General features: G+C 33.5%; 2 protein-coding genes across 2 annotated transcripts; one reads left to right on the top strand and one right to left on the bottom strand.

Annotated features, from left to right (window-relative positions):
- Positions 1–7,088: 7,088 nt before the first annotated feature.
- Positions 7,089–12,661, bottom strand: LOC125877964 (uncharacterized). Its single transcript, XM_049559256.1, has 7 exons — positions 12,119–12,661; positions 11,346–11,493; positions 10,627–10,818; positions 9,988–10,116; positions 8,783–8,952; positions 7,559–7,689; positions 7,089–7,384 (listed from the first exon to the last, which is right to left on the bottom strand). The coding sequence occupies exons 1-7, from the start codon at positions 12,342–12,344 to the stop codon at positions 7,289–7,291; spliced, it is 1,092 nt and encodes a 363-aa protein (XP_049415213.1). The 5' UTR covers positions 12,345–12,661; the 3' UTR covers positions 7,089–7,288.
- A 1,088-nt stretch (positions 12,662–13,749) lies between these two features.
- LOC125877960 (DEAD-box ATP-dependent RNA helicase 53, mitochondrial-like) lies at positions 13,750–19,731 on the top strand. The gene is made up of 8 exons (XM_049559251.1): positions 13,750–14,337; positions 15,355–15,482; positions 15,673–16,084; positions 16,169–16,267; positions 16,434–16,658; positions 17,330–17,491; positions 18,434–18,941; positions 19,389–19,731. The coding sequence occupies exons 1-7, from the start codon at positions 13,966–13,968 to the stop codon at positions 18,926–18,928; spliced, it is 1,893 nt and encodes a 630-aa protein (XP_049415208.1). The 5' UTR covers positions 13,750–13,965; the 3' UTR covers positions 18,929–18,941; positions 19,389–19,731.
- Positions 19,732–24,889: the final 5,158 nt, after the last annotated feature.

The raw sequence follows: 24,889 nt of genomic DNA, 5'->3' as shown, positions 1-24,889 counted from the left end.
CTGATAGTCCCAAACTTTGGCACATAGACCCTTCGACCGGACGTGAGCAGGAGGTCGTCCTCTACCCAAAAGCACCTAGTCTTACCTTGGGCAGCTAAATCCATCAGCTTCTTGGCCTTAGGATCATATTGCATGCCATCTCGGATTGCATCTTGAATGTCACAATGGGCCGTCGTGATGGCAGCAAGTTCGGCCTTCCTGCTTAGCGCATCGGCCACAACATTGCCTCTTCCTGGTTTATACTCCAAGACGTAGTCAAACTCGGCTAGAAAGTCCTGCCATCTAGCTTGTTTTGGGGTGATCTTTTTCTGTGATTGAAAGTAGCTAGTGGCTACGTCATGGGTTCTGATTTGAGTATTCAGCGCGGACTGAATACATTTAGCTCGTTTTATTCCCCATCTTTCATTTACAACAAATTTCAATCAACAAATAAAACTCATCCTCAATCCCCATTACTCCCCAACACAATTAGGAAAGTAGTCATGCGTAGTCTAAGAGTTTTACAAAGTTTGGAAGCCACTTGCCTTAAAACGAACTCCAAAAGTTACTTGACTTGAGCCTTTCCTTTCCGAGTAAAATTCGGATCACAATAATCTATACAAACAATTATTCACAATCACAATTCGAGTCCAATGACACCAAAATCAAGAAATTTAGGGAAAAAGGGCAAAACGGTCCAAAAGTCTCATACCGGAAAACGATACCCAAATCTGGAAATTTTTGATGTAAAATGATCCTTAAAGTATTTGGAAGCTAATGGTGAAAACCAATTTGAAAACGGAGTTGAAATTAATTCACAAACTCAATTTGAAGGAAAATTCACGTTTTTGAAGAAGCCTAAAATATTCGGATCCAAAATTCCGACTCGAAAATGAAATATCTCTTGTAAAACATCTTACCCATGCTTAGATAAGTTCAAATATGAAATTTCATCAAAAACAGAGTTAAGATTGACCTTGAAATTCTCAATTTATCAAACTTTAACTTTACCGGGAAAGTCCAAATTGTACACGGTTAATATGATGAAAATAATCGATGAATCAATAATTTTATGTTAAAATCAGTTTACCCATAACATAAGGATCGTAAATATACCTTTTTCATCAAAAAGGGAGTCCAAATCGATAAAACCCCAATTTTTCCCAAGATGTTTACGGATAGGGAAAAAAAACCAGATAAAGAAATTATGAGAAAAATGTGGAATTGAAGATTGAATACTAACCCTCATATTAATTCAAGAAGAAACCCTTAAGAATCACTCCATTCTGATCTCTAGAACTCCCGATATGCTCAAAATACCAAATGAACACAGTCTGAGATTTTTATAACAGTACATGACTGTTATGCACCAGAAAAACAGCAGTTAATCTTTCACTAAAAAGGCCGTAATTTCCTCATACGATAGGGAAATGACCCGATTCTTTTTTGTAAATGTCTTAAATAATGATACGGGCCTGCTCGTTCAATCGAAGCTCAATTTCATGCTCTTTTGCCCAGTCAAATATCATTTCTACTCGGTAAACAATTATTTCTTATTTGCGATAAAAATCCAATCTCGGGTTAGCGAAAATGCACCAAAATTTGCAGATAAGTCCTATAATTCATGCTCAAAATTTCAAAACCTTCAGAAAATTTTTTCGACCTTTAAAACTAATAATGAACCGTTTAGTTGCCACAATTTGCTGAAATAGTGTCAACACATCCAAGAAGCTTAAAAGCTCATCCAAAACTCATTTTGCACTTCCCGAACACAAACCAAATATGCTACTAGCTTGAAAATGACATTTCGGACTCAATGAAATCGTCGAAATTTGAATTCGAGGTCTCCTTGACCCGATATCCGATAAGGCGTCAAGAAACTAACTTTATGTTCAAAAACTCGAAACGCACTCGGGGCCACTAAAAATTCAACCAAGACTCATTCTAGACTTAGAATCACCCCCTGAATCCAACGGTGCCCTCGGAATTCCATTTCGAGCACCGGAACCTCGTTTGTTGACCAAAGTCAACTCTTGATCAAAATTTCACAATTTTAGCAACTTAGGACCTCAAATCTTCGTTTTAACTCCAAATTCGACTTCGTAATTTCTCATAGACCCGTTTCGACATTCTAAAACAGCTGGAATCGACGGAAATCCGATTCGAGTCTCGAAACTCCAAATGACTCGAAATAGCACTTTTAACCAAACTTTAACTCTTAAAAACTCAACTTTCCAAAAACTCAACTTTTCATCAATTTTCCTCCAAATCAACTTCGAAAATACAACAATTAGGACTCGGGGCAACTATCGGGTGGGGTAAAACGGTCATTTTATGAAAATTTCCAAAAATGACCTTTAGGGTCATTACACTTGTATGGTACTCTTTTCCAATCTATGTATAACTAATGCGTGCCTTAGTTATACACTCTATAGTGTATTAAGGTGTGTATTGCTAATACCATGTATTTCTGGGTATTAGCAATGCAGTGGTTTTAATGCATGCATTAGCATAATTAAAGACCCAATTGCCCTTCAAAACCTCTTTTACATCTTTTCCACCATAATAGTGAAGGGTATCTTTGTAAATTAATTTTTTTATGCAACGCATACTATTTTTTTATGCATCAAATCAAACGATCCATAAAGATAATCTATGTATGATTAAGGAAAGCATAACTAATAAATGCATTGCTAATGCAAGCATTACTAATACACTCTATTAGCTAGGGGTGTACATGACCGGGTTGGTTCAGGTTTTTCAAATATCAAACCAAACCATTTGTGTCGGATTTTTAAATCTATAAACCAAACCAAACCAATTGAACTCGGGTTTTTCAACCTCGGGTTTTTTTGGATTTTTTTTGGTTTTTCGATTTTTTTGGGTTTTTCCGATAAAGTATTCATACAAACATATAATTTACTTTTACTTCAAATATTTCTTTAGTCCTATCAAAATACAACTATCTAAGGTGTTTCTTAAGAAGATAACACAAAATATGATATAAGTAATGACACTAAAATAGCCAACAAAAAAATAATAATAATGAAATCGCGTAAAACAAATATTGCAAATTAACAGGTCATAATGAAAATGATCATAATTTAAAAGTACTAAATCATGCTAAAATAAGTTTAATNATTTTTTTGGGTTTTTCCTATAAAGTATTCATACAAACATATAATTTACTTTTACTTCAAATATTTTTTTAGTCCTATCAAAATACAACTATCTAAGGTGTTCCTTAAGAAGATAACACAAAATATGATATGAGTAATGACACTAAAATAGCCAACAAAAAAATAATAATAATGAAATCGCGTAAAACAAAATATTGCAAATTAACAGGTCATAATGAAAATGATCATAATTTAAAAGTACTAAATCATGCTAAAATAAGTTTAATAAGTATTAGTTACATGACTAAATATTAAAGGAAATTAAAATTAGATTATGTATTTGAATTGTCTAAACCAATGTAAAATCAAAGAACAAATATTCAATATTACTGTCATTCTTGGGGTTGAATTGATTTTCTTTTTACATTAGTATTAATTTGATTTTGATTTAAGCTTTTTTATAATTACCAACATATGTGGACTATAATCTTTATTGAACCATTCGGAATTCTAAGTTTCAAACTTGAAATAATATATTAAAAGATAAAAATTATGTAAAAGTATAAGAAATATTTAAAAATTATATCAAAGTAAATATTTTTTATGTATAAAATAAAATTTTAAAATTATATATATAATGTCGGGTTGGTTTGGTATCGGGTTGATTTTTTTTAGTTAAAACCAAACCAACTCAAATATAGTCGGGTTTTTTTTTCAATACCAAACCAAGTCAAACCAAACACTAGTCGGTTTTTTTTTCTCAGTTTGCGATTTGATTCGGTTTTCGGTTCGATTTTGTACACCCCTACTATTAGCATTATTCTTATACACTCTACCAAACGACCCGTAAGTCATTTGGAGTAAACCAAACGAGATATCTTATATGATATAGTTACAAACAAAAAATAGTTCAATGATTTTTCATCATGCTTCGCCAAAGTTGAGTTTATTTTTTCTTTTGTAATAAAAAAATAGTTTAGTGGCTTTGATAAAATAAAATTCGAGTGACCATCCGTGAAACTAATCCCCCCCTGTGTACTTCAATTATCTCCCAAATTCTATATCTTATTATTAATGGTGGGTCTGAAGACTTGTCTGTAAAAAGGATTTAGATATGGAGATCCTTGATCCCTTTTTCTCATTTTACTAGTTATGGAAGGTTAAAGGTGGATCCTTAATTCTTGAAACAATTTAAACTAAATATCAGGCTTCACAATTGGGTTAGACAGGACCTGTATAATCTTTATACACACTCATTTTTATGGAAAATACTACAACACAAGGAACCATTACTTTTCCCTTCATAAGCCGGAACAGAGTCACTCTGCCAAGGAAGATGATGAACTTGGGCATAAAAATAACCAGGATACAGACATCAAAATCTATAACAAATATCGTATGCTAAAGATAGCCCAGCAGATTATCTATTCTGATGTAAAAACACTTCAGCAAAAGGTGGCTGTAAACACTTTCTAGCATACCATGATTCACATGGATGTTCATGTCAACTACATTCGAAGATTTCCGCTCAGGGAAATAGTGAACTCTAGTAGGAATATGAAGGAACTAGCAAATCATTACTCAGTCCAACTGTTATGAACAGCAAACTTAAAAGAAAGAAATGCTGACAAGGGATATGATCAAGGAAACAAAATTATATTCATAAACTACTAAGCATCCAACAACATAGAGATTTGACGAGAAAATTTAATAGTAATCAGAAGAGAGGTTTTTTTTTTGGATCGCTTAGTTAGTAATCATCAGATAGTTGCAAGAACAATACAAGGTTTGAAAGTGTAATAATCCCAAACATATCTATCTACCTAGTAGTAGTCAAGACATTAGATTTACAGCCTCTATTTAATGAAAGAGTTCTGATACCCAAGAGCTTAAAGAATTTCATGCACTCCTGAATCCTTTGAGAAACTTTGACGTTCCCATGTCAGCCTAAAACCTGCAAAACAATGTCATGTTGCAAGAAATTGACATGTTCAAAAATCCACTAATGCGCAAGGGAGATAAAAATCGCACTATTCATTTAAGAACTTTCCTCTAAACTTTAGGCTTCCTCTTGCATAAATTAGATGGACTCTTCACAGCTAGTGGTGTTTCCAGATAAATAGTCTGTCCATTTATCAAGTAAAATAAGGCTCACTTTGTAAGGATTAACATAAAGTGCATCACGATACGGCAAGAAGTTAGCATTGCAAATGCCAAGATTCTCAATTTTTTCAACTGCAGTATCATATGAAACCAACAATCCATTGTCCCCTCTCCACAAAATTTGACCATTTTTCCTTGAAGCTATTGGCTTCACCAAGAAATGAGTAACCTGACGCTGACGACCACCATTTAACAACAAGAAAATTTCATCAACAATACCAACATTGAACGTAATGTGGCTATTGATACTGAATTGTTTTACCCATGATTCTGGATGACCATACTCTTTCATCCTCCAAATATCAATTGTTCCATCATCATCAAACAAACGATTAGCCAAACAAAGTGACTCCTCTGACACAAAAAGGTTGAACCAATTCGCACTAAACGAAAAACCCACAGCTAAACTACCCGGTACCATCATCTCCCTGAACGTCTCGTCCTGCATATCAAACAGAACAATCATGATATCCTTGTTTCAATTTAGCAGCCACCCAATGGCAAGCCCCATTCACATAGACTCCCGGTATCTGCTCATTGAGTAATATCTTGCCAAACACCAGTGCTCAACTTATAAACCTTAAACATGTGGTGGTACTAGTAAACCACCCATATAATCATCAGTATGTACTATTCTTACCACCTTATAATCATTACGAACAGAATCATATCCAAACCCAAGAGTATGTTGAAAGGGACCATGTGTCTCAAACGTAAAAATTGATTTGGGAAGTTTTACTGACTTTCTTATAGATGGATTCCAAAGATAATAAACCGAGACAGATCGTCAGAAAGGCATAAAAGTCCATTACAACTACCTATAATATTAAACTGACTTTCAAACGCATCAAATTGAACATACTGATCAAAATTTTCATTGTCATAGAATAAAGCATACATTTCTTTTACAGGTTCTTCGGAGCAATGGCGTACTAGCAAGTAATCATCACCTTTGTTGTTGTTGTTAAGGTGTAGGGAGATAAAATTAGGGCTAGTAATGAGAGAATACCATGATTTGCAGACGCTTGTGCACTGAATGATGGATTTTGTTGGTAATCTTAGAAAAATTTCAATCAATACTTCTTTCTAACCCCAAAACATTACTGAATTCCCATGTGGAAATAAAATGTTTGGTAGTTTTATTATAATATGAATTAAATTGTCTCTAGATTATTTAATGTCTTTGATTTTATTTACACTAAATAGATTGGGATAAAGTTTCCAATTTAACCATGACTTCCTTAAAGGATTATAGGAGAAGAGCTTTCAAAAAGGATATCTTATCATTTTGGTATTTTTTCCTAGTACTAGGATACATCCTTTTCATTTTGGTAAATTAATAATTTTCGCAATTGTTCTCCCACACTTAGTGTAACATAAATAATTTTGAATTAAATTATTTAATCATATATAAAATAAAATAATCTAATATCTTATTGTTAGATTTTTACTCTTTACTCTACAAACCATAATTTATGTAGTTAACTCATCTACTTAATGAGTGCTTGAGAACACGTGCATAATTTTTTTCCAAAATTTGAGTCGAAGACATAGTAAAAACACTTTATTATGTAGTTTTGAAAGTCTAAATGAAATAACTAACAGATTTAAAGGGTTGTTGGAACATGTTGTAGTTGAATATCTAAATGAAATAACTGACAGATTTAAAGGGTTGTCGACGTATTTTGCCAAACTTGTGCTTATAGTGTAGAGAGACACTGATACTTCATTACTCCAAAAAAATAAAAAGAAGACTAACACAACTACTTCTCAATCATGTGGAGAGTGAGAAAAGAGAAACAGGGAGGAGGTAACATAACTTTTGTAGAATACAACAAATGATAAACAAACTGTACCTTTACTAACTTATTGCAACTCAGTATATAGAAGATGAACAAAAATTCATCAAGAGGAAGAAGAATCTATATAACAAAAATGGAAAAACAAAACACATATTTTCCTTTCTGGAATACATGCTGAAATAACCTTCCATTCATCCTTACGCGCTGTACAATTGATCAAGTATCTTAAGAAGAATAGGTTTCACTTCTCAAAGTCCCTTGTCGACTATACCTAGCCAACAAGTTCCAAGCAAGCAAAGCAGCTCCAATGGCAGGTTCCACCTAATACCGAAGAGTTGAGGAAATGAGATGTGCAATGAGCCTAGTGATGTGCAATGTTAGCAGAACCAGTTAACATTTCACACATTACAGAATATCGCGTTTTGGTAAAGTATAACCTTTTTATTTTTCAATATGAGAAATTATATTGAGCATAATTGAAGAAAATATGCTTACCTTTGGACAAATGGGATGAACCCCTGGGAAGTCCTTGCATATACAGTTAATGACTTCTCTTCCTATATCCCATTTCTTGTTGGCTTCAAGAACACCTCCAACCATAACAAGAGGAAATGTATCATTTCCGTCTACAGAGAATTTAATTCAGAAATCAACTTGTTAGTCATGCCTGGAGACAATTTTGTGCAAGTGATGAGTAAGACGAGTTTGATGATGCAATGAAAAGGAACATTTTTGGGGAAAATAAAGAACTTCTAATAATGAAGTCAACTAAGGCACACAATTTCTTTAGCACACTGGATTGTAATAATGACTTGTCAAGCATGCTACATCTTGATAAATCATAAATCTTATTTAGACCTAATAAATCACCCAGCAATTTCAAAACCAAAAAATATATGACACTTAAGGTAAAGAAGATTTTTCTCCCAAGGTAAGGGTAAGGTCTAGCATACACCCCACCCTCCTTAGACCCACTTTATAGGATCACACTGAATAATATGTTATTGTTGTATTTATCCTGTATTGTCTACCAACATATTCTGTTAAAAAAATTCTTAGGACTTGGAGGGATTCTTTTGAAAGCTTAAGTTATAGTTAACATTTGGCATTAAAGATACAGCTAAACATATCATTGTCTCCTAATATTTGATACCTCAAAAGTTAAAACATTATCCTACATAAACTTTAATCTGATGCAACAAACACATTCCACTAGCTTGACATCAATTCTCAATCAGATGATACCATTCTCTACATGATTCAAAATCAACCGTAATTGAGGAAGTCCATTATTTGGAAAAGTCTAAAATGATTGAACCTGTAAATATTTAATAAATGCAATCTCAAGAAAAAACTATAAAATTGCAATTGCTTCAGATCACTACTATTCCTTTTTCCAGCACCACACTTCTCAACTATGACTTTCTCTTCTAGGCACGATACCAGTCAAACATAGAGTACCAAAAAATTAAATCATGATTAGAGTTCTGTTATATATAATATACTTCAGCACAATTCACTGCAAAGTCATATTTTCAGAAGAAGAAAACACATAAACTGATTTATCAAAATTTTTAAGGCTAAGTTCAGTTCTTGGACGTAATAAATATGGAGAAACTAATACAGATACATACAGAGATCTAGATATGGAAGATATCAAAACATTTTCATGTAACTGCAGCCCTAAAAGGCAAATCACTTAATCGATTGACAGCATACCTTCACCACACAACTGTAGTCTTCTAACAACAGCTTTAACACTGGAAGCTAATTCTTGAACCGCATCTCTCAATATCTTATTTGCTACTTCATCACCTCCCTCTGCACAAGTCACTACCACTGGAACAAGAGCCGCAATCCGAGCCCAAGATGGATCTGAATAGGTCCACCTGAAAATTAATGAAAAAATGTTTTGACCCAAAGAGCTCTTGTGCATAAAAATCCAATAAGCCCCATGAAGGAGCTATGAAAAACAATAGAAGTATCTAAACAGGAAAAACAAATCAAGAAGATCTAACTTAGTAGTTCAAGGTATTACTATTATTCTCAAATAGAAGATTAGAGCAACTGCCTGTCAAGAGCATAAGTTACTGTATATATGTTACAAGCATGTTGCAAGAAATGATATATCCCTTCAGGACTATGTAAAAATCAGCAAAGACATCCATGATGTAGGATAATGCAAGATATGAAAGAAAATTTTCTTCAGGCTAATGAAGACATGATATATATGGATGCATAAAAAAATCAACCTAGAAGAGATAAGAGACTGCCATAGTTTCCCTATAATGGACGAATAAGTAAAAAGCATGATAATATTTTTATATTTTACTCAAAAGTCTCAAACAGGTTACTACAACATTGCCTCCATGGTAGTGAAAACTTTGTTGATGAAGAATATTATCTCAGAGCATGCAGAGTCCTATTTAGAATCAATTTGCAACCTCTACTATATGTATCACAAGTGCTTGGATCATGAAAAAATAATTCGGCAAACACCCAAGGGACACATGAACTCCTTTCCCTGCTAGATAATTTTAAAGGTGAGAAATGGTATTTTTATTAATCAAAAAATGGATTATATTTTAGACGTGGATAACTCATAATCAACATAAACAAAAGCTTGCAAAGTTAAATATATAATATCGTTATGCATATATACTATGATAACTGGTGAATGTTTTAAATATTGTTCCTTTGACATCCAAGGTGTCAAGATCAAATGTGTTCCCTATGCATTTAAAAAGAAAAACTCTTTGACAACATGAGTAAAGTCCACAAATGTGCATGCATCTTTGCGATAACAAATTTTGACAGTATGAGCTACTGTTTGTTCATGTCTTCGAGGCAGTAAATTATTTAAAAGAATAACTGACTCATAAAAGAAGTTGATGAGATTAGTGATTCAAGTTTCCATGAAGTACCCAATAAGCTCATCAGGAGAAGAAAGATCCAGCTTCCTTAGAATACTTGGCGTAAGTGCAGTGTATGGACCACGACCATCATAGGCTCTAACTGCAGCAGTCAATGCCTGTGCAGCTATACCATATCCACTGCATGTGAACAAGAAATAGATCCTTCAAAGTTAACCAAACAAAGAAAAAGTACAACAATCAAAAAATTAAAAAAGTCATTGCTGCCTAGGTAAATCAATAGGACAAATTTAGAAAATAAAATTATCTCAAACTGGATCAAAACAAAATGTGCACTACAGAGCCAGGTAGTTTGAAACAGCATAAAAAATGGAAACTTAAAAATGACAAGGTAATGGAATCTGGTATGAGGTTTGGAAGATGTAGCCAAACAGATAACTTCCACTAGGAATTCTTTAAGCTTAAGTATGAAACAGCAGAAAACTAGGGGGAAATCTTCAGATGTAAGTGCCCATGTTGTCAGCCAAATATCTTAAATGAAGCATCATTAGCAACAACTTTTATTGCCTCTCAAACGTTCGCAGTAGACAATGAACTTGTGAAATGCGGGAGAAGAAGCCAAAAGGATGAAATATCACTTTAGATCCTGAAAATAAGATGACTAATGCAGTGAAGCCGTGCAATGCATACCTTCCCCAATCTCCTAATACAGGCCCAGCACCAGCAGCTCTAGCATCTCTCCCATCTTCAGTGAAACCATAAGCAATTGTTCCTGTACCAGCAATAAGGACACAACCATGAAGCTTTCCCATTGTTCCACTTGCAAGAGCAGCAACAGCATCATTCTGAACAAAGAATTGGACATGGCTGGGGAATATATCTCTGCAAGAAATCAAGGGAAAGAAATTTAGGGGAAGGAAATATACCAAAGTAAATATGAAGTCAAAGAAGAGAAAAATCATGAAATATAGCAGATAAACAGCTGATGAATCCAAATAACGAGCAATGACAAGTTCAGAAGACGGGAAGGAAAATGAAAGAAACTCTCCAGTGACAACTCACAAGATGATGTGCCAAATGGTGACACATGGAGTCAAGTCTCCAGTTACCAAGTAAGAAGGATAAAGGGCGATACAATGCATCTTCAATGGCTAGAAAGAGAATTTTCATTAAAGGTCATATAATAATTTTCAAATTTTCCAACCATTTCAAACAGCCTTGGTACAATTGGGTATTCCAATAGAGCATCTCTAATGGCACTTCATTTCACCTCATAGCAGCAGAGGGCACACTAGGAACACAGCATATAGAAACTAGCCACTAGTGCTGAACACACACAGTAAAAGTAAAGCACATGAATAAATTGATATGGAAAGACAATAAGAAAGTGTCAATTTTTTAAAACATACCTAAGCCAGTTCATTATTCGTTCTATATCTGTTGGATGGTTGACACCAGAGACAGCCAAACAAACAGCTTGCACACAGAAACGTGTTGAGCCTGCTTTGGAAAGAGCACCAGCCATGACTAGCTCTAAAGCATCCCTCGCGGCGCTTTCTGTAAAAGGGTCTTTATTAAGAACTATGGGCAGTAGAGTACTGATCCTTAAATAAAGTAAACAAAATTAGAACTGGATAACAGTTTCCTGTCACATATCCTCGCAATAGTCCACTTAGAGAACTCAAAAATATTATCTTCACCCTTCGGGGTGGCCCAGTGGTTTGAGCTTGGGACTTCCATGTTGGAGGTCTCAAGTTCGAAACCCCTTGCCAGTGAAAGCAAGGGGTTTGCCTTCTGGGTCGAGCTCGTCGCACCAGGCTTGCCTAGTGCGGGTTACCTCTCCTATGTGGTTTGCGAGCTATTGCATAGGAATGGGGGTTTTACCCTGTGCGCACCCAAAGGTAGCGGCTGCGGGTTTCCCTTGTCATCAAAAAAAAAAATATATATTATCTTCAACTGAAGTTAACTGTTTTCCCCTCCCACCAACACTATGACCAACTATTTATCAAAATACATCTCGAACTGTTTGAATACAATTGCCAAAAGGCACCAACTTAATTTGCCCATAAATTTTGGCTAGTTGTTGATAGTTCAGGTAGTTAACGCAAACACATAATAGTTCAAATAGAAAACTCGCAAAAACGTGATACTTGAGGTGTGTTTTTGACGCAAGAGAAAATACCTCCGACGCTATTGTGATTGGAGCATCCAGCAACTGCTCGTGAGAGAATAGGAGGAGGGTCAGGTAGTTCATCAGCAAAAGGGATAAGAGGCATACAAACACAAACAGTACAAGTGGTATCACCATCCAATCCCAATATGACTTCTCTCTGATCACAAAATCCATCTCCAAGAAGCTGCATTTCTTCCTCAAAATCCCATATTTCTCCATTCCTATACCTCTTCATTTTCCACTCCCAGTAAAATTGGCAGGTGAAATGGGGGTGTTCTTGAAGCTAAAGAAAAAGAGGGAAAAAACCATATTTTAATTTGTTTAGTAAATAGAATATTGGGACGGCAACGAAAAGACAAGTGCTAAGAATGGGCGTATGAAATTGACGGATGTTTTCGTATTGGGTCTTTGTAGGGATAAAAAAAGATTGATTTATTGGACTGGTGTTTTGTAGCTTTTGGTTTTCATACAAGGACTGCAGAGCAAAGAAAGCTCAACAACTTTGTTTATTGGCCATTTCCACCATTTCTCTTTGTATCTTTCTCTTATTTCTTAGTCCCATTTTATGATCTTTCGAATTTCGATGATGCACTGTCCGTTTCTTGTTTAACGCAACTCTCTAAATTCTTATCATATCCGGTGAAATGTAGGACCTCCGTAAGTCAAAGTTGTGTAATATTCTATTTTATCACCTCTACCCAATACTTCTTCTACCTACATGTGTCTCTCTTTGTACCCTCTATAACCAACCTCCCGCACCTCATTGATGTTTCTATGCAATTCCCTCTTCACATGTTTAAACCATCTTAGTCCCGCTTTTCTTATCTTGTCCACCAAGGAGGTCACACCTACCTTGTCTTGGATATCCTCATTTCCAATTTTATCACTCCTAGTATGACCACACATCCACTTCAACATTCTCATCTTCACTACATGTATCTTTTAGACATGAGAGGTTTTAATTGGCCAACACTCAGTCTTATACAATAACATTGGTTTAACCACCACTAACAAAACATTAGAACTTACCTTTGAGTTTTAAGCACTTTTAGAGTATCAGGGTAAATTTAAAAGGTGCTTAATTAAAAACACTTATTTTAAACTAAAATGATAAAAATAAGTCAAAAGTTATCCGATAAGACTTCTAACTTAAAAGTCAAAAGTCAATCCTAATTTGAACACATGTTGAGTTGGGATATTAATCATATCATATCTAGAATTTAGGACCGTTTGGAGGATGAAAAACTCTGTTAGCTATTAAGGATTCTTGAAAGGGCGTCTTTTGAATTCGATGTGGTGCAAACACGAATAGTTTTGAGCAAATAATATATCAAAAGACTTCAAATATCAAAAGAAGCTCATATCAAAATTTGAAACTGTTTGGGGGAGATTTAAGTTATGACCATTTGTTAGATTTTTGTTTTTGTCACCTAAGAAGCCCAATAGACACATGTTTACAAACATTTCAAGCCCAGCCCAAATTATGTTGGGCTTATTTGACTATAATAACTCAAGTAAGTGCAGCCCTATCTACTGTCCATTCTGAAGGCAAAACAAACCCCAGCCCAGTCATATGTGGATGTTGGACTCTACTTCTATTAGTTCTCTTCCTTTTCTTAAACCCTTCACAATACAAACACCAAAACCCCTTTCTTGATCCCAAAACCCCTTTTATAGCTCCAAAATATCTCTACAGCCTCTGCTTTCCAGAGCCAAAGTATCGGACCCCTCAACCGCCTTCATATTTTGCTGGCTTAAATCAGTTGCTTCTTTCGTCTTTTTCATAAACCCTAATTAAACCCTTCTATACCATTTTGCTGATCTCTTCTCTGTTGGAATATTTGAAGAAAGCAATAATGAATAGCCTTGTTCTATTGAAGAAGTCTTCTTCTTTACATGCCTCGAAAAGGGTTGCTCTTAATGCCCTTACTCATCTATTGTTCTCGCCGTCGACGTCCGGCGACGACAAGTTCATTTCCGGAAATACCCAATTTAACACCTTTACCACTGTTAGTACGGCTAATACTTCAAGAAATGGAAACTGGGTTGATGGGAAATTTGGGGTTTCTGTAAGAGGGTTTCATTCAGGTGGGTATTTACGAGCTGGATATGCGGTGGCGGATTTACCTGAGGATGATGAAGGACTTGAGATAGCGAAACTTGGTATAGCTCAGGAGATCGTTTCTGCTTTGGAGAAAAAGGGAATTACGAAGCTCTTCCCTATTCAGGTTTTTCCTCAAAGCGACTATCATTTCCGTTTGGAAAAATTGTTTCTTTTTCAGCTTTTAGGGTGTGTTGGTGTGATTCGAAATGTTTTCTCATGGAACGTTTCCACTGGTTGTGATTAGGTATATTGTAATCCTACTGTATCGAGCAAGATTATCAATGTGTTGATTGAATGAGTTTATATGGGTTAAAGAGTCGGACATATAATGACGTCGAGTGAACGATGTCATTTCCACCAATAAAGGAATATGTTGGTGTATGACCATCTCAGCTAAGCTTAGTATACTTTTTTTATATCTAATTTTGTAGTCATATTTTGCCATACCAAACAAAGGCTTAATGTGTTTCTGGAAGTTTTTTTGTTGATGAAGTTAAATATTCTCTAGGGTTGAGTAACTTAGGGTTGTATGGTTTACTCTCGTGAGGTTGGTCGGCTAGCTTTTTAACAAGGCAGTTGACATTTTTATGCCACCTTCCACCAATACAGTTCCTGTACAATTTTGACAAAGGCTTAAGCAGGTGGAAGTAATCACTTAAATTTTATTGTGTCTGCTAGAATTTTAACCTTGGCCTCTGAGGTTTTCAATCACTTCATTGACTGCTAGGAATTTTGTTTGAGACTTAAACAGGTGGGAAGAAACACTTAGTTTTATTGTCTCTGCTAGAAGTTTAACCTTTGCCTCCAAGGTTTTCGATCACCTCATCTGCCACCAGATCGCACCCTTAGTTGCCTAATACGATGCTTAATATATCAAGGTTTTCGATCACTTCATTTGCCACTAGGTGCCTAATACAATGCTAAGCATATCAATTTCAAAAAAAATACAATGCTAAGCATATCAAAATTTTCTCCTCTGGAATCCTGTTTAGAATGATCTGTCCACTTGTGTTTTAGTTGGTGAAATGAGCTTAATTTAGTCATGTACTGTGTGTTTTAATGCATAGCATTAGGTTATTTTAGTCACAAGATGCAAGGCAAACAGAGGTGTGACTTTAATTTTTTTTTTTGGGTTGTGCAGAGAGCCGTTCTGGAACCAGCAATGCAAGGATCTGACATGATAGGTCGAGCTAGAACTGGAACTGGGAAGACACTAGCTTTTGGCATTCCCATCATGGATAAGATCATTCGCTTCAATGAGAAACATGGGTTTGTTCAGTCTGCTTTCTCTCTGGGCTTTTATATTTTTTGTAGTACAAAAATGATAGCAGCATAATGCAATGATTTCTCATCTGCTAGGTTTGGCAATTTTATTAAAGTTCGATTCTGAATATTTGTTGCATTTGGACCTAATTACAGTTGTAAAATACTAACAATTTGTGTATTCTCTATAATGCAGACGTGGAAGGAATCCTTTGGCTTTAATCTTGGCGCCTACCAGAGAACTTGCAAAACAAGTGGATAAAGAATTTTTTGAGTCTGCTCCTGGTCTGGATACACTGTGTGTTTATGGTGGTGTTCCCATTTCACGCCAAATGAGTTCCCTTGACAGGGGAGTTGATGTTGTTGTGGGAACGCCAGGTCGGATTATTGATCTGCTGAAGAGGGGTGCTTTAAATTTGGCAGAAATCCAGTTTGTTGTTCTAGATGAAGCTGATCAAATGCTTAACGTGGGTTTTGCGGAGGATGTCGAGACCATTTTAGAAAATGTTCCACAGAAGCATCAGACACTGATGTTTTCAGCCACAATGCCCAGTTGGATATTAAAAATTACCAACAAGTTCCTGAAAAATCCAGTTCACATTGATCTTGTGAGACCAAAAATGCTCAACATTTTAATACAAATTTCCTTAATTTTTGATAACTTTGGAGGCTAATTTTTCAATATATCCCAGGTAGGAGATTCTGATCAGAAACTGGCTGATGGGATTTCCTTGTTTTCAATTGCTTGTGATATGCATCAGAAACCAGCAGTTCTTGGACCTCTGATAACTGTATGGAGATATACCTTCAGTCTCCTCTGTCCCACCTTATTCCCTCTCATATTGTTCTAAGTCGCTCTCTATTTATTTCCACCAACATAAAGATAATGGTCTTTCTGTTGTCTAATTTTTCGATAATCCTTAATCTCTGAAACTAATTGAGCATTTCATTTTGCAGGAGCATGCAAAAGGAGGCAAGTGCATTGTTTTTACTCAAACTAAACGTGATGCTGATAAATTGTCGTATGTAATGCAAAAGAGTTTCAAATGTGAAGCCTTGCACGGGGACATCTCACAAACCCAGAGGGAGAGAACTCTATCAGGTTTTCGCCAAGGTCAATTCAATGTGTTGGTGGCTACTGATGTTGCTGCTCGAGGACTTGATGTACCTAATGTTGATCTGGTTGGTCTTTTGTTCTCATACTTGTGATTTTAGGTGCAATAATCACTGCATTTCTTTTCTTTCATCTGCACACTCCAACAATAGAGCAGACAACATATCAGAAAACCCTCTGTTAGAACCCGTTGATCAACAAACCAACAACATGACATGTAATAGAAGGGGTTCGGTGGAAGTTGCATATTTAAATAGCAACCTTGCCTGATCCTTCATGTTTTTAAGGTTTAAAGGTCATTTTATAACTCAATACAACTTTACTTGAATGCAGACTAAGCAATTACTTCAGTTTCCTCTCCTTTGAAACTCTTTTATAGGTCTTTATATAGTCTATGTTAGATGTTATATATTTCTAAAGCATTTGTCAATAGCGAGCAGAAGTATCTGAAAGTAGCCGTCTTTTCTACATATTTAAAGCAATAGGGTACGAGCAGGGGTGAAGCTTTGTATAACCGAGGGGATTCCATTGATATCCTTCATCAGAAATTACACTCCACAAATAGGGCAAGAATGAGTGCTTTAGTTATACTTAGACTATTGAATCCCCTTGAGATAAAGGAACATTCTAGTTTAGTGGGAATGAGTATACAATTTGCTTTAAGACACAGATTTGCTCCCAAATGTTCTAGTAATATTTTGGATTCCCTGCATAAACTTGGAAATATTTTGCTGCTCAGGTGGTACATTATGAGCTTCCAAACTCATCAGAGATCTTTGTTCATCGATCCGGTCGAACTGGGCGTGCTGGGAAGAAAGGAAGTGCAATTCTGATACATTCTTCAGGCCAACATAGGGATGTGAAAGGTATCGAACGTGATGTAGGATGCAGATTTATCGAGGTAAGGCGGCTAATATTGGTGATGCGTTTATTTTTTGGCGTCATCTATTCATATTTTCCCCACGTTATTTATGATGGCACTGATGATTGTGAACCTCAGTTGGAGAAAAGAGCTTTATGCTCAAGAAGACTATAAGTCTATAACTGCTGTGTGAGTTGTGACTGCTGTAACTAATTAGTGCTAAAGGGGCTTCTGCATTCCTTCTTTTTCATGGGATCCAAAAAGTTAAAAGTATTTTACTAAGAATCATAAGTTCTTACCGCCAAATATTTTATGATTACAGTAAGAATAGCGCATTGTAGTGTTTACTTTGATGATTCAGACATTTTTGGCCTTCTTTTCACTTCTATTACTATTGAGGATATCTCTCAATGATTTCAATGTAGTAACTCAAGCAGATATGCCTAATGAAATCATGTCACAGAAAATGTGATGTTGGGGAGAGTATTTGTTGGAATATTGTAAATGGCTGTAGTTAGGTCTAGTACTTCATTGTCATGCTTTACTATGTGAGGGAGATGTGTTGGTGTGCTATTATTTGAATACTAGTGTATACAAACTAAAAATTTCATGTCTTTGAAGTAGTTCAAGTTCTGGTGTCATTTACTTCATGGAGGACGATTTGTCACTCTTCATATCTTTTGTGTCTTGCCCTTTTGTTGAGAGAGTGACAAGTGGAGTTGAATCTTTATTTATTTTCTATTTCCTATCACTATCTTACTTAATTGAATAATAGTGAATCGTGAGAGTATATAGACTGGAATGGTGCTGAAAATGAAGCAGCTTATAGTTGGTTCCAGTAATTATCTAGTCTTTTCAATTAAGTATCATAATCCTCCTGTTCTTACTTGGCCAAATTAGGTGAATTGTATGTAAGGCTAGTTGTGGCCAAGGGTTATTTCTTATTTTCTCATCTTATTTTCATGTATTTGGTGAAAAAAGCTTCCAAGGATTGAAGTAGAGGCTGGAGCAACAGATATGTTCAGTGACATGGGCAGAGGTGGGGGACGCTTTGGCTCTTATGGAGGCATGGGAGGTGGTCGGTTTGGTGATTCTGGTTCAGGTCGCTCTGGTGGCTATGGAAATTCTGGCGGCAGGTTTGGGGGTCAAGGCGGATATTCTGGTCGAACAGGTGGATTTGGTGGATCTGGTGGTGGACGATCAGGGGGTAGCTTTGGTGGATCAAGCTCAGGTCGCTCAGGGAATTTTGGTGGTTCTGGAGACATGCGTGACTCCAATCGCCAGGGAGGATTTGGTAATTTTGGTGGTTCAGATCGTAGTGGCGGTTTTGGAAGTTCAAACCGGACTGGTGGCTTTGGAAACTTCGAGAGTTCAAACCGCTCAAGTGGTTTTGGAGGATTTGGTTCAGGCCGCTCTAGTGGATTTGGAGATGGCAAGGCTAGTGGTGACCAAGGTTCTGGGAAGAAATTTTTCTAGTTCTTTCTGTAAGGCAAGTTCCTTGTTTTCTACTGATGAATTTGATGTTCTCATCCATATGGTCATTGATAATTCTCCATTTGTTCCTACTTGTATACAAAATTATTAAGCAAGACTTACTAATACTATGACAATAACACTAACAACTGAACAAAGAGGTTGGAAAATAGGAAATAAAAGGTTGTCTTTGATTTAACAATAAAACAAAGAAGCTCAGCTGGACTCTTTGATATATTGTGGCTGGTCTGTTATACAGTGCATCATGCATGTGTTTTAAATGGTTGTTTGTATTTGAAATAGTTTCAGCTATAATACCTTTCTGAAGGTGCCTGTTGTTAACAAGGATATAAAACATCTTAGAACGGAATGACTGTATAAATAGGAAAGATAGTTTTGTTTGTACATGTGAACGGGAACTCTGCATTATGTTTTTGATGTAATGCTCTGGTTTGTTCAACAGGCGTGGACACTGTGAATATGGCCATGAAGAGATGAATGTGCGACTAATGTCCAATTTGTGAAAGCATTACAAGGCTGTGTTTAGATTTGCAGAATGATATTTCAACTCAAATGCTATACTTAGAATTCCATAAGAAATAACCATTTAATATCCACCTATATGTAATCTTTATCTATCAAGAACACACGTCTTTTGCTTGCCTGCTATTATATTTTTTTGATCATCTCAATTGGTTTCAATTCTGCAATATGCAGTGACAGTTTACATGTTTTTAGCTCCGTTTCTAAAGAACTATGTACCAGTACTCCTTTTGGATGAATGCACTAATTGTATATAGGATTTATTTATCACTTCAATAGGATATAAGCTAAGGGTGCCACAAACATTGGGTGGGTGTATATATTTCCCTCGATGTGAGCTAATTTTTTGAATACCAAAGTGGTAATTGTATTATATTTCTTTATAAACCTAAGCAAATATCATTCGAGAACACCTATTTTGATCATGTTTCAATTCAGACAACGTTATGAAGGTTTATATAGCTTCCGGTAACAGTATATTGATCTTTTGTTGCAGGAGATTCTGAGGTAGACAGAAAGGCTTGGTGACAAAGAAATTCATAAATAACAAAGAGATTAAATTTAATTATAACTATAGTTTGCCTATTACGTTCTATAGTTATAGTTTTGTTTGTTATGGGTATTTCCGCTTGTATATTTTTGCTTGCCAATATGCAAACATGATAAGTTTATACATTTAGGATTTTTTTCAAAACTCCGTCCAATATAAAAACATGATAATTTTTCATAACTTATACTAGTAAAATGTATCAACAAATAGTATACAAATTCTGAATTTATATAATCAGAGATCGAATTATACAAATTTATACCATTAGGAGTCAAATAGCAAAATTAAAAAAAACTATATCTAAATTAAATAATTTGCTATATATATTTTCCATTTCATGTAATTTTTTCAAAAAAAAAACTGCATCACATCAAATTAATTTAACTTGTAACATATACTAATTTCGTTTTGTATATGTATTGGCTTGATTAATTATATCTTAATTCATATAGTTTTTTTAATTTTGGCGTAGAGTACATCTTAATCAAAGACTAGGTAAAAAAAAAAAAACAGAGTTGCCAGAAAATATGCTTCATGTCCCCAAAGGTCCGGTCGGCTGGTCGGCTATTTGGTCTGTCATTTGTGTAGAGGAAACCTAACTCAAACAATTTTTTTTTATTAATTATTATTTTTGTTTAATAAATGGGAGCGCGTATATATCTCATCTTTTTAAACTAAAATTATTTAGAAATGTTATCAATTCATCAAATTTAGAGAATAATAAGAATAAAAACAAATACAAATATATATATATACATCAAATAAATGGTACAAACTACAAAATTTAAGTTAGACATTACATCAACAAAATATATAATCAATATGAATTGGAGAAAAAGATTCACTTATACGTCCCAAGTATTTATATTGATTTAAATGAATATGTAATAAAAGCACTGTTTATGTCTATTCTCACATTAATTATCACTTGACTATAATACTCCTCTTTCAGTCTCCAATTAGTTGTTTACTCTTGAATTGACACATCTATTAAGAAAATAATTTTTAACATAATAAGTATCATTTTATCTCTATTAATTATGAAGTGGATAAATTAAAAACTTAAGATTTTCAAGAAGTTCTACATTTTTCAAAGTAATTAATTGAGGATGTAATAGGTATTTGTCCTTTCTTGATTTGTCAAAATGAACAAGTAATTATGGACAACCAAAAAAGAAAAAGTGGACAAGTAATTAGGGACAAATGGAGTAATAGTTAAGTACTCCCTCTGTCCCTAATTACTTGTTCATTTTTACTTTTATAGTTGTCCCTAATTATTTGTCCATTTTGACAAATCAAGAAAGAATAATTTTTTTTTTACCTATTATACTTAAATGATTAATTACTTTGAAAAATGTAGAACTTTTCATCCACTTCATAATTAATAGGGGTAAAATGGTAAACTCACTATGTCATTAATTGTTTTCTTAATTGGTGTGTCAATTCAAATGTGGACAAGTAATTAGGGACAGTGGGAGTAATTAATATGATTTTGATGTAATAAATACAAAGCGATGATAAGTCACCGCAACACTTCATACTCCCTATGTTTCTAATTACCTGTCCAATTTTTCTTTTTTACTTGTCCCTTTTTATTTGTTCATTTTGACAAATCAAAAAAAGGACAATTTTTTTTTACCATTATATCCTCAATTAATTACTTTGAAAAAAGTAAAACTTCTTGAAAATCTTAAATTTTTAATTTATCCACTTCATAATTAATAAGGATATAATGGCAAACTCACTATGTCAAACATTATTTTCTTAATTGGTGTGTCAATTCAAAATTGGACAAATAATTAGGAACCAAGGGAGTATTAGTGAACGATGTATTAATGACTTTCTTTCTTTCAATTTATTTGTTTGATTTTAATTTAATACTCCCTCCATTTCTTTTTATATGTCACCATTTTTTTATTTCACTTGCATTAAGAAACTAAGTTTACAATTCTATCTTTATTTAATGTTTTTTTGAAATCAACTTTTCAATAAATGATAAATAAATCCATCTTTTATTTTTAATTTGTTTGTTGAGATTTCTTTTTCAAAATAGATTTTATAGAGTAATGCAATGGTAAAAGTAATTAATCAATGTGTGAAGTAATTACAATGAACATTATTTACATATTAGTTTTCCTAGGTTGTCAAATATCTATTTCCAAGACTAATTAACTATCAAGGTATAATAGGAAAAATATTGTAATTTATGCATTGATTTTATGAAATGACAAGTACTTCATCTGTCTTTAATTACTTGTCCACTTTTGAATTGACACACTTATTAAGAAAATAATTAATGACATAGTGAGTTTATCATTTTACCCCTATTAATTATGAAGTGGATGAAAAGTTCTACATTTTAAAAAATAATTAGTCATTTAATTGAGGGTATAATAGGTAAAAAGAATTTGTCCTTTCTTGATTTGTCAAAATAGACAAGTAATTAGGGACAACTATAAAAGGAAAAGTAGACAAGTAATTAGGGACAAAGGGAGTATTATGGACCAACTATTTATAGTAAGGATGACGTATGAAAAGGAACGGAGGGAGTGTAACATAATTATGACTTTTGAATTTTATAATTGCTATAATAAAAATAACTTTTAGTAGCAATAAATGCACACATTAACAAAGAGTAATTTTTTTTTTTTTACCGGCATTAGTTAATTCATTAGATTCAGTGTCACTATGGGCTTTAGGACATTTACAAACAGTGCTAAATGCCACTAAAAATATATTTTAGCGGTAATTAAGTTATTACCGTTAAAGATCATTTTTTATATAGTGAATTTTAAACTAAAGGTATGTAGAATATATTAAAATATTATTTAATCTTGTAATCTTGAAAATGTTGTATGAAAAATTAAAATTAAAGAATTTCAATAAAAGAGAAAAGAAATTTTAATATAAACGAACTAAAAAACAAATTGAAACAAAAGAGTAATTTTCCCCAATTTGGATAAGCTTTAGTTTGTGCATTACTTTCATTAACGTGGTAAAACTAAAATTAGTTAGAGAAGAGATAGTAGTTTTTAAATTTCCCACCAAGTATTTAATACAGATTTCGATTAAACAAAATATACACATACATATATGTAAGTAATTAATGAATGTGAATAACGATGGGCAGTTTAATACTCCATTTATCCCTAATTACTTGTCCATTTTTTGATTTACACACCTATTAAGAAAATAATACTCAATTGATATAGCGAGTTTACTATTTTATCCCTATTAATTATGAAGTGGATGAATTAAAAACTTAAGATTTTCAAGAAGTTCTACATTTTTCAACGTAATAAATTGAGGGTATATTAGAGAAAAAAAAAGTTTTCCTTTCTTGATTTTTCCAAAATGGACAAGTAACTAGGGACAACTAAAAAAGGAAAAGTGAACAAGTAATTAGGGACAGAGGGATCGAATATGGTCAATAATTTTAGTTTAAATTATATATTTATATTTAAATTTTTAATAAATATATAATTGCAAATCCAATAATTTAGATAATTATAAATCTCATAAAAATGTATAACTCATAATTTTAAATTCTAATTTCGTAAAAATTAGATTTGTTAATTGCATTAATGATCTGGAGAAGGTAGTTGGCATGTAAAGCAATTATTTATTATCAAACCATTTTAATGCAAAACTAAACAAATAATTAGGTTAATGCAACTAATCATGAATTCATGACTTTTGGTTGGTTTGAAAGTTTTTATTTTTTTTAATTTTTTTTTTAATNCCCTAATTACTTGTCCATTTTGACAAATCAAGAAAGAATAATTGTTTTTTTACCTATTATACTTAAATGATTAATTACTTTGAAAAATGTAGAACTTTTCATCCACTTCATAATTAATAGGGGTAAAATGGTAAACTCACTATGTCATTAATTGTTTTCTTAATTGGTGTGTTAATTCAAATGTAGACAAGTAATTAGGGACAGAGGGAGTAATTAATATGATTTTGATGTAATAAATGCAAAGTGATGATAAGTCACCGCAACACTTCATACTCCCTATGTTTCTAATTACCTGTCCAATTTTTCTTTTTTACTTGTCCCTTTTTATTTGTCCATTTTGACAAATCAAAAAAAGGACAATTTTTTTTACCTATTATATCCTCAATTAATTACTTTGAAAAAAGTAGAACTTTTTGAAAATCTTAAATTTTTAATTCATCCACTTCATAATTAATAAGGATATAATGGCAAACTTACTATGTCAAACAGTATTTTCTTACTTGGTGTGTCAATTCAAAATTGGACAAATAATTATGAACCAAGGGAGTATTAGTGAACGATGTATTATCATTAATTACATTCTTTCTTTCAATTTATCTGTTTGATTTTAATTTAATACTCACTCCATTCCTTTTTATATGTCACCTTTTTTTTTATTTCACTTACATTAAGAAACTAAGTTTACAATTCTATCTTTATTTAATGTTTTTTTTTAAATCAACTTTTCAATAAATGATAAATAAATCCATCTTTTATTTTTAATTTGTTTGTTGAGATTTCTTTTTCAAAATAGATTTTATAGAGTAATGCAATGGTGAAAGTAATTAATCAATGTATGAAGTAATTACAATGAACATTAATTACATATTAGTTTTCCTAGGTTGTCAAATATCTATTTTCAAGACTAATTAACTATCAAGGTATAATAAGAAAAATATTGTAATTTATGCATTGATTTTATGAAATGACAAGTACTTCCTCTGTCCCTAATTACTTGTTCACTTTTGAATTGACACATTTATTAAGAAAATAATTAATGACATAGTGAGTTTACCATCTTACCCCTATTACTTATGAAGTGGATGAAAAGTTCTACATTTTTAAAAATAATTAGTCATTTAATTGAGGG

This window comes from Solanum stenotomum, chromosome 9, assembly GCF_019186545.1.
Source record: "Solanum stenotomum isolate F172 chromosome 9, ASM1918654v1, whole genome shotgun sequence".
Taxonomy (NCBI): domain Eukaryota; kingdom Viridiplantae; phylum Streptophyta; class Magnoliopsida; order Solanales; family Solanaceae; genus Solanum; species Solanum stenotomum.
Note: the sequence above shows the minus strand (reverse complement) of the source record. Positions and strands in the feature narration are given on the sequence as shown.

Coding starts and splice junctions, on each gene's coding strand:
- LOC125877964 (XM_049559256.1), bottom strand. CDS start 12,344: ATGAAGAGGTATAGGAATGGAGAAATATGGGATTTTGAGGAAGAAATG. Junction 11,494..12,118: donor CAATCACAATAGCGTCGGAG/GTATTTTCTCTT, acceptor ACCCTTTTACAG/AAAGCGCCGCGAGGGATGCT. Junction 10,819..11,345: donor CGAATAATGAACTGGCTTAG/GTATGTTTTAAA, acceptor GATTTCTTGCAG/AGATATATTCCCCAGCCATG.
- LOC125877960 (XM_049559251.1), top strand. CDS start 13,966: ATGAATAGCCTTGTTCTATTGAAGAAGTCTTCTTCTTTACATGCCTCG. Junction 14,338..15,354: donor CGAAGCTCTTCCCTATTCAG/GTTTTTCCTCAA, acceptor TGGGTTGTGCAG/AGAGCCGTTCTGGAACCAGC. Junction 15,483..15,672: donor CGCTTCAATGAGAAACATGG/GTTTGTTCAGTC, acceptor TCTATAATGCAG/ACGTGGAAGGAATCCTTTGG.